Raw genomic sequence first — 18855 nt, 5'->3', positions numbered from 1 at the left:
ATTTTCTGTTGCTCAGCTTTACGACGTCTGAGGTGGGGATCTGATCAGTCTGGCTTTATTCTGATGGTGTGTCTCCTGCATGTATAGACCGGGCCTTGCTTCTTGCGTGGTCGGCGTTCGAGCCCCGATGGTCCTAGAGATTGGGTATTGGTCCCCATTTTCCAGGTCCTTGTCCTCGTATCCTAGCTCCTTGTCCTCATATCCCAGCTCCTTGTTCTCGTATCCCAGTTCCTTGTGCTCATATCCCAGCTCCTTGTCCTCATATCCCAGCTCCTTTTCCTTATATCCCAGCTCCTTGTCCTCGTATCTCAGTTCCTTGTGTTCATATCTCAGCTCCTTGTCCTCATATCCCAGCTCCTTGTCCTCGTATCCCAGGTCCTTGTCCTCATATCCCAGCTCCTTGTTCTGATATCCCAGGTCCTTGTCATCGTATCCCAGCTCCTTGTTCTCATATCCCAGCTCCTTGTCCTGATATCCCAGGTCCTTGTCCTCATATCCCAGCTCCTTGTCCTCGTATCCCAGGTCCTTGTCCTCGTATCCCAGCTCCTTGTCCTCATACCCCAGCTCCTTGTCCTCATACCCCAGCTCCTTGTCCTCATATCCCAGCTCCTTGTCCTCATATCCCAGCTCCTTGTCCTCATACCCCAGCTCCTTTTCCTCATACCCCAGCTCCTTGTCCTCGTATCCCAGCTCCTTGTCCTCATATCCCAGCTCCTTGTCCTCATATCCCAGCTCCTTGTCCTCATACCCCAGCTCCTTGTCCTCGTATCCCAGCTCCTTGTCCTCGCATCCCAGCTCCTTGTCCTCATACCCCAGCTCCTTGTCCTCATATCCCAGCTCCTTGTCCTCATACCCCAGCTCCTTGTCCTCGTATCCCAGCTCCTTGTCCTCGCATCCCAGCTCCTTGTCCTCATATCCCAGCTCCTTGTCCTCATATCCCAGCTCCTTGTCCTCATACCCCAGCTCCTTGTCCTCATACCCCAGCTCCTTGTCCTCGTATCCCAGCTCCTTGTCCTCATATCCCAGCTCCTTGTCCTCATATCCCAGCTCCTTGTCCTCATACCCCATCTCCTTGTCCTCGTATCCCAGCTCCTTGTCCTCATACCCCAGCTCCTTGTCCTCATACCCCAGCTCCTTGTCCTCGCATCCCAGCTCCTTGTCCTCATACCCCAGCTCCTTGTCCTCATATCCCAGCTCCTTGTCCTCATACCCCAGCTCCTTGTCCTCATACCCCAGCTCCTTGTCCTCATACCCCAGCTCCTTGTCCTCATACCCCAGCTCCTTGTCCTCATACCCCAGCTCCTTGTCCTCATACCCCAGCTCCTTGTCCTCATATCCCAGCTCCTTGTCCTCATACCCCAGCTCCTTGTCCTCGTATCCCAGCTCCTTGTCCTCGCATCCCAGCTCCTTGTCCTCATACCCCAGCTCCTTGTCCTCATACCCCAGCTCCTTGTCCTCATATCCCAGCTCCTTGTCCTCATATCCCAGCTCCTTGTCCTCATACCCCAGCTCCTTGTCCTCGTATCCCAGCTCCTTGTCCTCATACCCCAGCTCCTTGTCCTCATACCCCAGCTCCTTGTCCTCATATCCCAGCTCCTTGTCCTCATATCCCAGCTCCTTGTCCTCATATCCCAGCTCCTTGTCCTCATACCCCAGCTCCTTGTCCTCATACCCCAGCTCCTTGTCCTCATACCCCAGCTCCTTGTCCTCATATCCCAGCTCCTTGTCCTCATATCCCAGCTCCTTGTCCTCATATCCCAGCTCCTTGTCCTCATACCCCAGCTCCTTGTCCTCATACCCCAGCTCCTTGTCCTCATACCCCAGCTCCTTGTCCTCATACCCCAGCTCCTTGTCCTCATACCCCAGCTCCTTGTCCTCATATCCCAGCTCCTTGTCCTCATATCCCAGCTCCTTGTCCTCATACCCCAGCTCCTTGTCCTCATACCCCAGCTCCTTGTCCTCGTATCCCAGCTCCTTGTCCTCATATCCCAGCTCCTTGTCCTCATACCCCAGCTCCTTGTCCTCATACCCCAGCTCCTTGTCCTCATATCCCAGCTCCTTGTCCTCATACCCCAGCTCCTTGTCCTCATACCCCAGCTCCTTGTCCTCATACCCCAGCTCCTTGTCCTCATATCCCAGCTCCTTGTCCTCATATCCCAGCTCCTTGTCCTCATACCCCAGCTCCTTGTCCTCATACCCCAGCTCCTTGTCCTCATACCCCAGCTCCTTGTCCTCATACCCCAGCTCCTTGTCCTCATACCCCAGCTCCTTGTCCTCATACCCCAGCTCCTTGTCCTCGTATCCCAGCTCCTTGTCCTCATACCCCAGCTCCTTGTCCTCATACCCCAGCTCCTTGTCCTCATACCCCAGCTCCTTGTCCTCATACCCCAGCTCCTTGTCCTCGTATCCCAGCTCCTTGTCCTCATACCCCAGCTCCTTGTCCTCATACCCCAGCTCCTTGTCCTCATACCCCAGCTCCTTGTCCTCATATCACGTAAAACACAACAATAATCTTAATTCGCTTAGCCTGTCTCCTGTCTCTTAATCGGAAGGAAAGAGAGAGACGGGTGGAAAATGACCTGAGAGATGAGCAGCTGGTGAAAGTGACAGGGCAAGAAAATGACCCAGGGCGTGAAAATGATAGCGAAGAGATTGAGACAGATAACTGCAAAAAAAAACCTGTCATCTCATTTTTTGTTTCTCCTTTTCATACAGCTTTCTCACTCACTTTCTCTCTTCCCTTCTTTCAAAGTAGGAGGAAAGCAAACAGCAAACAGGGCGTTACTCGGCTGCCGAAACAGTTACAAACAGTTTGCTTTATCCAGTTTGGAAATTGTGTGTAAACATAACAGTCGAATTATAGAGTGGGACAAAGGGGTCTGAGTCTGAGGGGGGGCTTGGGTAATTTGTTTCCATAGGGGGGGGAAGGGGGTTTAAAAGAGGGGAAAAAGAGGGGGGAAATAAGAGTTGTGTATAGTAAATTTGTTCTCGTCGTTGAAATTCGTTAAAAGGGGAGAGAAAGTTTGCTTCTGAGTGAAAGTTTTTTTTTTTCTATGTTGAATTATTTAGGTGAATAATGTGAATTATTTTCGTGAGGGGGGGGGTGAGGGGGGGTGAGGGGGGGGGAGGGGGGGTGAGGGGGGGGGAGGGGGGGTGAGGGGGGGGAGGGGGGGTGAGGGGGGTGAGGGGGGGGTGAGGGGGGGGGGTGAGGGGGGGGGTGAGGGGGGGGGGTGAGGGGTGGGTGAGGGGGGGTGAGGGGGGGTGAGGGGGGGGTGAGGGGGGGTGAGGGGGGGGGTGAGGGGGGGTGAGGGGGGGGTGAGGGGGGGGTGAGGGGGGGTGAGGGGGGGTGAGGGGGGGGGTGAGGGGGGGTGAGGGGGGGTGAGGGGGGGGGTGAGGGGGGGTGAGGGGGGGTGAGGGGGGGTGAGGGGGGGTGTGAGGGGGGGGTCATAGAATCTAACTACACACACAAATGAACACAAAACAATTAGGCAATTAGGTAAGGACAGAGGCACCAAAAAATAATTTTTTAGCATTAGAGCTGTCAATAAGTGAAATAGATAATTACACATTGAAGTCATCAAATCTAATTCCATTCAAAACTGAGTAGTTAACAGTGACAAAAGCATGCTAAACAACCACGTTAATCAAAGACCATTAAGAAGGCGGAACTACAGGACTGGAGCTCGACCTTGCACAGCACAACTAGGTAGTTACAAACATTTGTACTATCCAATCTCTCACAAAATAAATAATGCTCATTAGAGAACGTTAAAAATACGACTTAGATTCGTGTCACCGAGAGACTAAGAGACGAAAGAGACATAGAAGAAGGGAAAGAACACACGAAATAAAAGAGAAGTGACGTAATTGATAAAGCAAAGAGAATATAATACAAATCAAGCCAGAAAAGGACAGAAAGGGGCGAGATCAGACGAGACCAAGTGAGATATCACCACACCAGACGAGGACAGATGAGATATCACCACACCAGACGAGGCCAGGTGAGATATCACCACACCAGACGAGGACAGATGAGATATCACCAGACCAGACCAGGTGAGATATCACCACACCAGACGAGGACAGATGAGATATCACCAGACCAGACCAGGTGAGATATCACCACACCAGACGAGGACAGGTGAGATATCACCACACGAGGCCAAGTAAGATATCACCACACCAGACGAGACCAAGTGAGATATCACCACAGCAGACGAGGACAGATGAGATATCACCAGACCAGACCAGGTGAGATATCACCACACCAGACGAGGACAGGTGAGATATCACCACACGAGGCCAAGTAAGATATCACCACACCAGACGAGACCAAGTGAGATATCACCACAGCAGACGAGGACAGATGAGATATCACCAGACCAGACCAGGTGAGATATCACCACACCAGACGAGGACAGATGAGATATCACCACACCAGACACAATATTGATCTCTCTCCTCTTACCAACCCCAACAGTCTGCCTTCCCCAAAGACACTCAGCATTATATTAAAACAAACAGCACGGCACCAAGTTAGGGCCTAAGGGGTGGGCCTAAGGGGTGGGCCTAAGGGGTGGGCCTAAGGGGTGGGCCTAAGGGGTAGGCCTAAGGGGAGAGGGGGCTATGAGGCCCACTCGTCCCATCATTAGACCATTAGACTCATGTCTCGTTCGCATCGTCTCACGTCTCATACATGTTGTTAAAACCTATAACCTGTTCTCCTACAGGTTGTAGGAGGATGGGTTGTAGGAGGACAGGTTGTAGGACAGGTTGTAGGAGGATAGGTTGTAGGAGGGACAGGTTGTAGGACAGGTTGTAGGAGGGACAGGTTGTAGGAGGACAGGTTGTAGGAGGGACAGGTTGTAGGAGGACAGGCTGTAGGAGGACAGGTTGTAGGTGGACAGGTTGTAGGAGGACAGGTTATATGACAGGTTGTAGGAGGATAGGTTGTAGGAGGGACAGGTTGTAGGACAGGTTGTAGGAGGGACAGGTGGTAGGAGGACAGGTGGTAGGAGGATAGGTTGTAGGAGGACAGGTTGTAGGAGGGACAGGTTGTAGGAGGACAGGTTGTAGGAGGACAGGTTGTCGGAGAACAGGTTATAGGAGGACAGGCTATAGGAGGACAGGTTGTAGGAGGACAGGTTGTAGGAGGACAGGCTGTAGGAGGACAGGTTGTAGGAGGACAGGTTGTAGGAGGACAGGCTGTAGGAGGCCAGGTAGTAGGAGGACCGGCTGTAGGAGGACAGGTTGTAGGAGGACAATCTGTAGGAGGACAGGTTGTAGGAGGGACAGGCTGTAGGAGGGACAGGTTGTAGGAGGACAGGTTGTAGGAGGACAGGTTGTAGGAGGAGAGGTTGTAGGAGGATAGGTTGTAGGAGGACAGGCTGTAGGAGGATAGGTTGTAGGAGGGACAGGCTGTAGGAGGACAGGTTGTAGGAGGACAGGCTGTAGGAGGACAAGCTGTAGGAGGACAGGCTGTAGGACAGGCTGTAGGAGGTCAGGTTGTAAGAGGACAGGTTGTAGGAGGACAGGTTGTAGGAGGACAGATTGTAGGAGGACAGGTTGTAGGAGGACAGGCTGGAGGACAGGTTGTAGGAGGACAGGTTGCAGGAGGACAGGTTGTAAGAGGACAGGTTGAAGGAGGGACAGGCAGTAGGAGGGACAGGTTGTAGGAGGACAGGTTGTAGGAGGACAGGTTGTAGGAGGGACAGGCTGTAGGAGGACAGGTTGTAGGAGGATAGGTTGTAGGAGGACAGGTTGTAGGAGGATAGGTTGTAGGACAGGTTGTAGGAGGACAGGCTGTAGGAGGGACAGGCTGTAGGAGGACAGGTTGTAGGACAGGTTGTAGGAGGGACAGGCTGTAGGACAGGTTGTAGGAGGATAGGTTGTAGGAGGACAGGTTGTAGGAGGATAGGTTGTAGGAGGACAGGTTGTAGGAGGACAGGCTGTAGGAGGAACAGGCTGTAGGAGGGGACAGGCTGAAGGAGAACAGGCTGTAGGAGGACAGGTTGTAGGAGGCCAGGTTGTAGGAGGCCAGGTTGTAGGAGGCCAGGTTGTAGGAGGACAGGCTGTAGGAGGACAGGCTGTAGGAGGACAGGTTGTAGGAGGGACAGGTTGTAGGAGGACAGGCTGTAGGAGGACAGGTTGTAGGAGGACAGGTTGTAGGAGGACAGGTTGTAAGAGGACAGGTTGTAGGAAGACAGGCTGTAGGAGGACAGGTTGTAGGAGGCCAGGCTGTAGGAGGACAGGCTTTAGGAGGATAGGCTGCAGGAGGACAGGTTGTAGGAGGACAGGTTGTAGGAGGACAGGTTGTAGGAGGACAGGTTGTAGGACAGGCTGTAGGAGGACAGGCTGTAGGACAGGTTGTAGGAGGACAGGTTGTAGGACAGGTTGTAGGAGGACAGGTTGTAGGAGGACAGGCTGTAGTAGGACAGGTTGTAGGAGGACAGGCTGTAGGAGGACAGGCTGTAGGAGGACAGGCTGTAGGAGGACAGGTTGTAGGAGGACAGGCTGGAGGAGGACAGGCTGTAGGAGGACAGGCTGTAGGAGGACAGGTTGCTTACTGTCTATCAGCTGTGTCAGTGTGCGAGGTATTTACAATTTGCAAATGCATTCAACATCACCAATTTACATATGGTGGTCGATCAGCAAATGCTATTAAGAGAGCGACCATGCCAGACCGTGGCACTGTTGGTGGAGCGAGATCAAGCTCCAGGGCCCCGCCTCCTGCTGGCTCTTGTGCCTGGATAAAGTTATACCGCTTCACCATTCAGTAATCCGTCACACTTGCTCGTGAAGCTGTCAGAGGTGACAGCTTCCACCGCTTCTGGTTCAGGCTCATCATATTTCTGTGTCATAAATTTTGACATGTGTTCCCTCGCTGTTGCCTCCTGGTCGAGGACCGGGCCGCGGGGACGCTAAGCCCCGAAATCCTCTCAAGGTAACCTTAAGAAGATGCATGTGTAACAGTTTATGGGCTATTCATGCCCGTGCCACCTCTTGGGTGGCTTAATCTTCATCAGTCATCAATATGTGCAACAAGACTGTTTAGTCTAGCACCAGCCACACTCGCATCATCATCCAACACTCATCATCATGTTGGGACCTTAAGGAAGCGATGAGTCACAATAACGTGGCTGAAATATGTTGACCAGACCACACACTAGAAGGTGAAGGGACGACGACGTTTCGGTCCGTCCTGGACCATTCTCAAGTCGATTGGCAATCGACTTGAGAATCAACACAATCGACTCGAGAATGGTCCAGGACGGACCGAAACGTCGTCGTCCCTTCACCTTCTAGTGTTTGGTCTGGTCAAGTTACTTTAGCCACGTTATTGTGACTCATCGCCTGCACGTGAGAGAATAGTCTCTCAAAATGTTCTCAAAGATGACTTAAGTGATATATTGCAACTTGCCCCGACCCATGCACAAGGCCTGTATCTATTATCACTGGTTCGAAGGCTGTCATGTTGGACAGCTCTCATTTGCAAACATGGTTGGGAAGCTGCTGATCTACGAAGCATTTCTGTCATAGCAACGCGAGTCAGGATCAGATAGGGGATCAGATCTGAAGATCCAATTTGTCGGACAACGGTCGCCGATCAGGAGACAGAGATTCTGAGACCTTCAGAGACAGAGACAGAGACAGACAGAGACACAGACAGACAGCCCTAAAAACAATAGCTTCGCTTCAGAATCAAAGCTGCTTAATAGAGTACATAAAAAAACCAACATTGCTCCTTCAGGCCATACAAACAATTAATAATATGTTGTATGGAATGGTGTTGGCATGAAAGACTTCTCATTAATATACTCCAATACTCTTCAATTTTGTATAATACTCTTTTACAAATTTGCATTTTTCACCAAAATATGAATATGACGAAACCAGGAAACACATGGAACGAGGAAAAACAACTACGAAAACTAAGAACACAATCCTGTCAACACAATCCTATCACAACACAATCCTGTCAACACAATCCTGTCAACACAATCCTGTCAACACAATCCTATCACAACACAATCCTGTCAACACAATCCTGTCAACACAATCCTGTCAACACAATCCTGTCAACACAATCCTATCACAACACAATCCTGTCAACACAATCCTATCACAACACAATCCTGTCAACACAATCCTATCACAACACAATCCTGTCAACACAATCATATAAACACAATCCTGTCAACACAATCCTATCACAACACAATCCTATCACAACACAATCCTGTCAACACAATCATAAAAACACAATTCTGTCAACACAATCCTATCACAACACAATCCTGTCAACACAATCCTATCACAACACAATCCTGTCAACACAATCATATAAACACAATCCTGTCAACACAATCCTATCACAACATAATCCTATCACAACACAATCCTGTCAACACAATCCTATCACAACACAATCCTGTCAACACAATCCTATCACAACACAATCCTGTCAACACAATCCTATCACAACACAATCCTGTCAACACAATCCTATCACAACACAATCCTGTCAACACAATCCTATCACAACACAATCCTATCACAACACAATCCTATCACAACACAATCCTGTCAACACAATCCTATCACAACACAATCCTGTCAACACAATCCTATCACAACACAATCCTGTCAACACAATCCTATCACAACACAATCCTGTCAACACAATCCTATCACAACACAATCCTGTCAACACAATCCTATCACAACACAATCCTGTCAACACAATCCTATCACAACACAATCCTGTCAACACAATCCTATCACAACACAATCCTGTCAACACAATCCTATCACAACACAATCCTGTCAACACAATCCTATCACAACACAATCCTGTCAACACAATCCTATCACAACACAATCCTGTCAACACAATCCTATCACAACACAATCCTATCACAACACAATCCTGTCAACACAATCCTATCACAACACAATCCTATCACAACACAATCCTGTCAACACAATCCTGTCAACACAATCCTATCACAACACAATCCTGTCAACACAATCCTATCACAACACAATCCTATCAACACAATCCTGTCAACACAATCCTATCACAACACAATCCTGTCAACACAATCCTATCACAACACAATCCTGTCAACACAATCCTATCACAACGCAATCCTGTCAACACAATCCTATCACAACACAATCCTGTCAACACAATCCTATCACAACACAATCCTGTCAACACAATCCTGTCAACACAATCCTATCACAACACAAGTAGCTGTCACAACTGCCAGAAAAATTGACAGGTTGGAACCTTTCCAACGAATGATGCCAGACTAATGATGATATACATAATTAGGGCCCCCTAATTATGGAGGAAGCTGTTACCCATGCACCCGGCCAGTTACTGTCCCAGCCACCAACTGTCTTACAAGGGAAGAACACTAACTGGATAAACAAAACGAATATACATAGACATAAATGCTTTATTGATTCCGATATTCATAGGAAAATATACCTTCAGAATACTACTAATGAAAGGAAGTGGAGAAGAACTAGTTAAGGCTGGGATAGCAGGTCTATCCCTGGTCTAATTGGCAGGTCTGGTAGAGAAAAAGATTATCAGGATTCATTTCATCAAATTATCTATATCTAAAAGAGTGGGATTAAGTACTTAAATAATACACAAGTTAGGCATTTACTTTCAATTTCCTCCATTTTCTTTAGTTACCTACGGTCTCGTCAGAGAAAACGGAACAAAGTAAGTCATAGACTACTCTATTTTACGAAGCTCTGTGTAATAATTCGTTTTGTCAGGGACAGGAGGCCTCTGTATATATGTTCTTTAAGGTTGTCAAGTTATATATACATAACGCCAGCTTATACATACTGTGGAGTGATACGGAGGTAATAAAGTCAGCTTGGTTTAAACCGCAGTGCAGAGTTGTCAAGTTCACCAAGACCTGCCAAGTTTGACAAGTTCACCAAGACCTGCCAAGTTTGTCTAGGCATTTAGAGGTGTAGAGTTTACACAGGTCTGCTGAGGTACCAAATTTAAATAGGCCTGGAAAGGTGCAACGTTTATCTACGCCAACAAAGGTGCCACATCTGTATAGACCTACATATGTGCTAAGCCGACCATTTGAGATTATTATATATTATTAAAATACGCATCCTTCCGTTGTATGTAGGGCCATATATAACTAGCGTTCGATCCTGCAGGTGCAAATAGGTGAGTATACACACACACACACACACACACACACACACACACACACACACACACACACACACACACACACACACACACACACACACCCTCATTAGGGGGTGATGTGGTGGAGGCTCACTCCATACACAGTTTCAAGTGTAGATATGACAGAGCCCGATAGGCTCAGGAATCTGTACACCTGTTGATTGACGGTTGAGAGGCGGGACCAAAGAGCCAGAGCTCAACCCCCGCAAATACAACTAGGTGAGAACTAGGTGAGTACACACACACACACACACACACACACACACACACACACACACACACACACACAGCAATGTAGATATGATAGAGCCCAGTAGGCTCAGGAACCTGTACACCAGTTGATTGACAGTTGAGAGGCGGGACCAAAGAGCCAGAGCTCAACCCCCGCAAGCACCAATAGGTGAGTACACAAAACCCAGAAAAAACAAATCAAGCTAATGTTTACAAACAAACCAGTGTTGCGTGGCGAAGATTGGCAACTGTTATCGGACATCAGCTGATGTTTACAAACAAACCAGTCTAGCGTGGCGAAGATTGGCAACTCATGTGGAGATCAGCTGATGTTTACAAACAAAGGTGCCCCCCCCCCCCCCCCCACAGGTCGCCTCCACTGCCTCTCTCGCCCATTACCTGTGGAAACAAAAAATAATGCATAAAAATATGAATAGAATAAATCATAACAAAGGTATAAATATACAATAATTCATATTTACTGATGAGTCAAATACAGTATTATTACAGATTTATTTCCATAATTTTGTTTAATTACTTATGTCGTAGGGACCAAGATTTAATTTACAGATATTTAATAGAAGTGTCGTACCTAGTAGCCAGAACTCACTTCTCAGCCTACTATGCAAGGCCCAATTTGCCTAATAAGCCAAGTTTTCATGAATGAATTGTTTTTCGACTACCTAACCTACCTAACCTAACCTAACCTAACCTAACCTAACCTACCTAACCTAACCTAACCTAACCTAACCTACCTAACCTAACCTAACCTAATCTACCTAACCTAACCTACCTAACCTAACCTAACCTAACCTAACTTTTTTCGGCTACCTAACCTAACCTAACCTATAAAGATAGGTTAGGTTAGGTTAGGTTAGGTTAGGTAGGGTTGGTTAGGTTCGGTCATATATCTACGTTAATTTTAACTCCACTAAAAAAAAAATTGACCTCATACATAATGAAATGGGTAGCTTTATCATTTCATAAGAAAAAAATTCGAGAAAATATATTAATTCTGGAAAACTTGGCTTATTAAGCAAATCGGGCCTTGCATAGTAGGCTGAGAAGTGCGTTCTGGCTACTAGGTACGACAGAAGTAAACGAAGTTGGCATGATTGAGGAAAGATATACATGTTTCGTAAAAGTATGCATAAATTGATAAATACTGGCGCAGGGCTCTTCTCTACTGCTAAAGACACGTTTGATAATACCATTTGTAGCTGCTTACATATAAGGCTATTTACATAAACAATTATGTTGCGATGGCCAAGATATATATATGGAAAACATGTGTGTCTGGACGCATATAATTATGAAAGGTAAGTCTTGAAAAAAACACACAGAAATCACAAGGGCCTTGATTAGGGTTCGAACCTTTCCACGGGTTGACCATATCGTGGCGCAGTTGACTAAAGCGCAACTGGGCAGATCCCGGGAGTAGGTTCGAAACCCTTCATCACCACCCTTGTGAATTTCTTCATTAGTGTTGAAAGTTTAGCTGGACGCGGCTCGGCAATTCCTAAGTGGAAGGTTCGCATCCACCTCATAACCCTAGTGAATAAATTATATAAATTACATTTTATTCTGTATGTAGTGAATGTCAACCGGAAAACTTTAATGCTTTTGTTTACATAAAATGCAAATTTATATAGTTTAAAAGCTCATACATTGTTTTGATAAATTAGCTAAATACACCTCGACTACACGAATGATTTTTTTTACTGCGTTAACACTGCATTTCACTGTCAACAGTTATTGCATAGCACTGTCAACAGTCACTGCATTCCATCGTGTTTGTCGAGCAAACATTCCACTCACTGCAACCGGTGTAATAAAAAATATAATTTTTATCTTGCCGGGGTCGTACGACAACAAGTTACGACTCCCGTCATGTCGTACGACGAAACACGACTCCTGTCCATCGACGGTTGGCACCTGTCTCTAGCACGGAACACCTGTCGTACCGTTACAAGTGTGTGTTCTCTCTGGGTCCTACAAGATGCTCTCACCATATCTTGGCATTTCTCCAGCGCCACATTTCACAGTTGCCGACCCGGACACACACACACCCTCGTGGCTTTGGGCCGGATGGGGGCCGGATGGAGGGCCGGATGGAGCCGGATGGGAGGGCCGGATGGAGCCGGATGAAGCCGGATGGAGCCGGATGGGAGGGCCGGATGGGAGGGCCGGATGGAGCCGGATGCGACAGCTGGCGACTTCGTTGCCCGCCTCACCTCCTTAGCTGCACAATGGTCGTCTCAACAATGATATGTGATAAGAGTCATATTGGGGCCCTTCAAGTTCAATCTCTAATAATGATTACATGAGGAACTTTCTGAGCAATTTCATAGGATCGTTTAAGCGGCCCCCGTGGCGAAGTGGTAAGACACTCGCCCGGCGCTTTGGCCTGGGTTCGTATTCTGGCCGAGGAGGATTGACTGGGCGCCAATCCTTAACTGTAGCCTCTGTTCAACCCAGCAGTGAATGGGCATACCTGGTTGTTAAACGATTTGACGGGTCGTATTCCAGGGGGGGGGGGGAATTAGGGCCTGCCCGAAACGCTTTGGGTGCTCTACTCCTGTGAGTGTACAGGACTAATGGATACTTCCCTATGAGTGTACAGGACTAAAGGATACTTCCCTGTGAGTGTCCATTCATCAGTGGACACTCCCTCACCCTCTCACCATAGCTAGCATATGACCCGAATCAATTACGAATTACTATCTTCCCTTTCCGCCTTTCTATCCTCCCTTCCACATTCCTTCCCTCTCCCACCCTCCTCTCCCTTCTTTCCCCTTACCCCTCCCGCCTCTCACACCAGAACAAGCACCCATTTTTTTTTGTCCTTGAGCGAGCGGCAGGTTTTCCTTTTAAAACTGGAAGGTCCACTTCTGTCGCCATTTTCAGGTGGATGGCTACAGCTGCCACGTCCTCTCACGCAGACAGGGAGAGAGAGAGAGAGAGAGAGAGAGAGAGAGAGAGAGAGAGAGAGAGAGAGAGAGAGAGAGAGAGAGAGAGAGAGAGAGAGAGAGAGAGAGAGAGAGAGAGCAGGAGGAATAGTTGGGAGTCACGACCAAGGAGGTAGTTTCAGTGTCCCCAGCAACCAGGCCATTAACCCTTAATGGCCTGGTCACACACACATACACACACACACACACACACACACACACACACACACACACACCCACCCACACACACACACACACACACACACACACACACACACACACACACACCCACACACACACACACACACACACACACACACACCTAGGCTTCTCTGGCCCTCCTGTTCCTTATTCAAAATATTCCTTTTATGTTTTTTCGAACTGTTGTGTTCTATTTTGTCTCAATTATTTTCACATTATTTCACTCTACAAAACATGAAATAAAAGAGAAAGCATAAAAAAGAGAAGGAAGAGGCAAGTTGTGAAATATGAATAGAACAGAGCAGGAGGAGGAGGATAGCATAAAAAATAGGGAGAGAACAAACAAGATGATAAAGATTGTGAATTGACTGATAGCCAAATTTATTTAATTCCAATAACCACATTTGGAAAATTACCAGAAAGCTGCAAACTGTGTTAAATTATTTTTTTTAAGCGAGGCATTATCTATTATAACCCCCCCCCCTCTCCCACCTCGGGTGTAGCATCTTGGAAAAAAATTAATTTATTTCTTGGAAAAAATTTAAAATAAAATGCCGAAAAAGTATATTTTTTTCTTTTCAAATATATAATTTCGTGTGTTTTAGCTAAATAGGTAACGAATACGATTTTAAAGGAAATTTAATAATTTGTAAAAATGGTGCTTAGTATGTTCAAAGTAAGATTAACGGGTTTCCTTAAGGCTCAAGGCACTACGGGATCACCATAGCCCGTGCTACTTGGAACTTTGTTCCAGGTAGCGCATCTTTAACAACAACAACAACCTTACGGCTAAATATTACGGTTAGCTAAAAAAAGTCTTAATATAATTATCATCAATTTCTAATGACAATTGGAACAAATACAAACTTTAAAAACTTACCTAAACCAATTTACTTACTAAGTTTGATTAACCTATTCTCTCTTCTTTCTTCCATGCCTCTATTTTCTCTTTCACCTCTTGAGGTTATCTTGAGGTTATCTTGAGATGATTTCGGGGCTTTAGTGTCCCCGCGGCCCGGTCCTCGACCAGGCCTCCACCCCCAGGAAGCAGCAGCCCGTGACAGCTGACTAACACCCAGGTACCTATTTTACTGCTAGGTAACATGGGCATAGGGTGAAAGAAACTCTGCCCATTGTTTCTCGCCGGCGCCTGGGATCGAACCCAGGACCACAGGATCACAAGTCCAGCGTGCTGTCCGCTCGGCCGACCGGCTCCTCACCTCTCCTTCTTCGCCTCTCTTCTCCGTCTCAATAATCACATTTCCAATTTCTTGGAGCAGAGTTCCTTGCCTCTGATATTACCTCTTAACCCTTATCACCCCCCCTCTTTGTGCTCTTGGCGCCCTCTTCTCCCTCTTTACTGTTCCCTTTTTATTCCCTCTTTCATCTTCACTTCCCACTGCCATCATTCTTTCTCCCTTCCCCTACGTTACGTCTAGTTTATATTACGTCGCATTTTTAACGTTCAGTGCTTCTCCTCTCAATCCCTCTCTCCTTTTGACAATTTTAAACGTTCATCTTTCTTGTTCCTGACTTGACCTAACGTCAAGGAGCCGGTCGGCCGAGTGGACAGCACGCTGGACTTGTGATCCTGTGGTCCTGGGTTCGATCCCAGGCGCCAGCGAGAAACAATGGGCAGAGTGTCTTTCACCCTATGCCCCTGTTACCTAGCAGTAAAATAGGTACCTGGGTGTTAGTCAGCTGTCACGGGCTGCTTCCTGGGGGTGGAGGCCTGGTCGAGGACCGGGCCGCGGGGACACTAAAGCCCCGAAATCATCTCAAGATAACCTCAAGATAACGTGAACTGATTTAAAAATGACCTGACCTGATTTAAAGTGATCTGACCTGATCTAACATGATCTAAAGTGACCTGACCTGACGTGATATGAAGTAACACGACCTAACCTGACCTGACCTATTTCAGGGCCCATTTCTCTCTAGCTTCTTGCTATGCTCTCTCAAGTACTGTACTCAAATGTACTCAAATATTGTACTCAAGTGTCTCCCACACACAGGCGCCTCATTCCCCCCCCTATCTTACACCCCTATGCTACTATCTCCCCCCCCCCTATTATATCCCCCCACGCCCATCTGCTCCAATTACAACCCCCCCCCCACAGCAGAGAGCATCGTACACACAATTACACTTGATGAATTAAAGATAAATTATTCATACAGCAATTAAAGCCCAAATCCTTAGTCGAATGGGTCGTAAGCCCCCCCTCCCCACGCCCCCCCTCCCCACGCCCACACCCCCACGCCCACACACCAGAGGGTGGAGTGGGTGGTGGAGGCTCCACGCCCACACACCAGAGGGTGGAGTGGGTGGTGGAGGCTCCACGCCCACACCCCCACGCCCACACCCCAGAGGGTGGAGTGGGTGGTGGGGGCTCCACGGCCACACACCAGAGGGTGGAGTGGGTGGTGGGGGCTCCACGCCCACACATGTGCCGTCTTGAGAATGTCTAAGAATATACTTCAACCAACTGGTTAGAGGAATAGGCACAATTCTTAACTGTTCGCTACTGTTCACCCAGTAGTGAACAAGGGACAAGGTTGTAAAACCGATTGGCGGGTCGTGTTCCAGGGGGAAATCTATTAGGATAAAGCTTAGCATGAGAGAGAGAGAGAGAGAGAGAGAGAGAGAGAGAGAGAGAGAGAGAGAGAGACCTCTCAGTTAGACACCGTGTGTGCAGGCTGCCAGCAACAACAGCTTGGCTGATGTCACTAGTGAAGATTTGTCGTATGCAAAGGTTACGAGAGAATAACAACTATTATATCTGGTCATAGGTAAATCAAAGGCAATTCTATATGCGAATGCTATGAGTTCCCATACGTCATAGAGTTGACTGCTATTGACATCTACGTCAAGTCCTACGTCAATATATATATATATATATATATATATATATATATATATATATATATATATATATATATATATATATATATATATATATATATATATATATATATACAATAAACATCTCCGACATAAATTTTTAAATCAATTTATTTCACCTGGACAGAAGAAAATAAGAAATGATTTTACATGTCAGTAAAAACCCAATAGTGAAAATTTGACTGAAAACATCTATGTTCAAACATCTTTTTCCAGATAAATATCTGATTAATTTATTCCGAATATATCGGATTACTCCACGAGTCAAAAGAACGCGTTTATTCCACTTGTGCAGGAAGACGCATCGATTTATTCCATCTGCGAACAAGAATTTTGAAGTTTAATTTGCATAAGAAAGTCTAATATCATATTCTGCCAGAGATGCTGGTGGGAGGGAGGGAGGTGGGACGGAGATGGGAAGGGGGGGAGGGGTCAAGGACTAGGGGGAAGGAATAGGAGGTAAAAGCGAAGGATGGAAACAGAGAAGGAAGTCGAGACATGATTGAAACACAGCTGTGAGTGATGCTGTATGGAAGACCAAGATGGAAAAGATGACGTTAAACACCGGATCTGGAAGGGGGAATTGACAGGTGGGATGGGAGGGCGGGGCGTGTGGGGGGGGGAGAAAAGGGGGGGGGAACAATATCATATCAATATCAACGATTGAAAGACAAGTTAACTGATCCTTTTCAAGAATGTATATTTGAAGATCCTGAAGACTATCTCAAAATGTATCTTTGAAGATCCTGAAGACTAACTCAAAATGTATCTTTGAAGACCCTGAAGACTACCTCAAAATGTATCTTTGAAGATCCTGAAGACTACCTCAAAATGTATGTTTGAAGATCCTGAAGACTACATCAAAATGTATGTTTGAAGACCCTGAAGACTACCTCAAAATGTATCTTTGAAGATCCTGAAGACAACCTCAAAATGTATCTTTGAAGATCCTGAAGACTACCTCAAAATATATCTTTGAAGATCCTGAAGACTACCTCAAAATGTATCTTTGAAGATCCTGAAGACTACCTCAAAATGTATCTTTGAAGATCCTGAAGACTACCTCAAAATGTATCTTTGAAGATCCTGAAGACTACCTCAAAATGTATCTTTGAAGACCCTGAAGACTACCTCAAAATGTATCTTTGAAGATCCTGAAGACTACCTCAAAATGTATCTTTGAAGATCCTGAAGACTACCTCAAAATGTATCTTTGAAGATCCTGAAGACTACCTAAGTTAAACTAGTCCAAAAGTTTGCCCCAAGACAGGTCCCGAGCTAAAGAGGACTGAGCTACGAGGACTGAGGCAACTAGAATTCACCACACTGAGAGAAACGCAACATGAATACGACACGAGTTGAACACGTATCGACCCCACGTGGTCAAGGGGACTCTTTGTGTAAACTAGAAACTCACATAAGCCATTCGGCCGCATGAAGGAAATACTTCAGGATAAGAGTAGTTAATTCAAGTGGAAAGAGTTTAAAAATGGAAGTCATTTATGATTTTCAAATCGTTTCAAGAGTAAATATGATAAATAGGCTAAGTCCAGGACTATTGCAATAGGCGACTGGAAGAAAAGTAGCAGGAGATATACTGCTTTCCCTGCAAGCATATATAATATACGCACGCACATACACAAACATGGAGAGCTAAACTATTCGACGTGATATCAGGAAACTTTCTAAGCCAGCATGTCGTTCCCACAAGAATGAGAGGAGACGCCAAAGCAGCCAGAATTGACCTGATATTCATTCTGACTGATCCAGAATGAATACCATTACTTACGAAAATGAACCTTAAAGCCGCCGTGAAAATGAGTCATGACAGTGGACGACGCAGTGGAGGCTCTACCTGCACCGAACCTTGCAGAGGTAACGAGTCGTTGGAACGCAATCATGGACACGGAAGGAGGATCCCTCATGGGTGTTCAGGGAACACTCACTCCTCCCGATCGGGTGCGAGGTGGAAGTGTAGAAACACAAGTGACTGGCGAGGTGGTACGAGCCACGACACAAACGGGGGGAGTAACACTTCAGGAATGGAGGGAGCAGTGTACTGATGTTTGAGCATCTACACAGAAACCAGGGATACATTTCTCAAGGATGGGGCCAGAAAACAGAAGATTAGCTTACCGAAAGGGAAATTATGAGGAAATAAGAAAAAATCTTATGTACAGAGTTCAGAGGAAATGCTGCACAAGACATCTTGAGGTTATCTTATGATGATTTCGGGGCTTAAGTGTCCCCGCGGCCCGGTCCTCGACCAGGCCTCCACCCCCAGGAAGCAGCCCGTGACAGCTGACTAACTCCCAGGTACCTATTTACTGCTAGGT

The 18855-nt window shown here is 46.8% G+C and overlaps 1 protein-coding gene across 1 annotated transcript in view; it reads right to left on the bottom strand.

Moving 5' to 3' along the window:
• The window catches only part of LOC123749233 (uncharacterized), a 51071-nt gene extending 44199 nt beyond the window's left edge, over positions 1 to 6872 (bottom strand). The window contains exon 1 of the mRNA XM_069314639.1: positions 6762 to 6872. Within this exon, the coding sequence (XP_069170740.1) occupies positions 6762 to 6872 (111 nt within the window). The remainder of the gene's footprint in view (positions 1 to 6761) is intronic.
• Between the last annotated feature and the right edge of the window lie 11983 nt (positions 6873 to 18855).

Source organism: Procambarus clarkii, chromosome 79 (assembly GCF_040958095.1).
Source record: "Procambarus clarkii isolate CNS0578487 chromosome 79, FALCON_Pclarkii_2.0, whole genome shotgun sequence".
Lineage (NCBI taxonomy): Eukaryota > Metazoa > Arthropoda > Malacostraca > Decapoda > Cambaridae > Procambarus > Procambarus clarkii.
The sequence above is the reverse complement of the archived record's forward strand: the minus strand, read 5'-3'. Positions and strand labels throughout refer to the sequence as shown.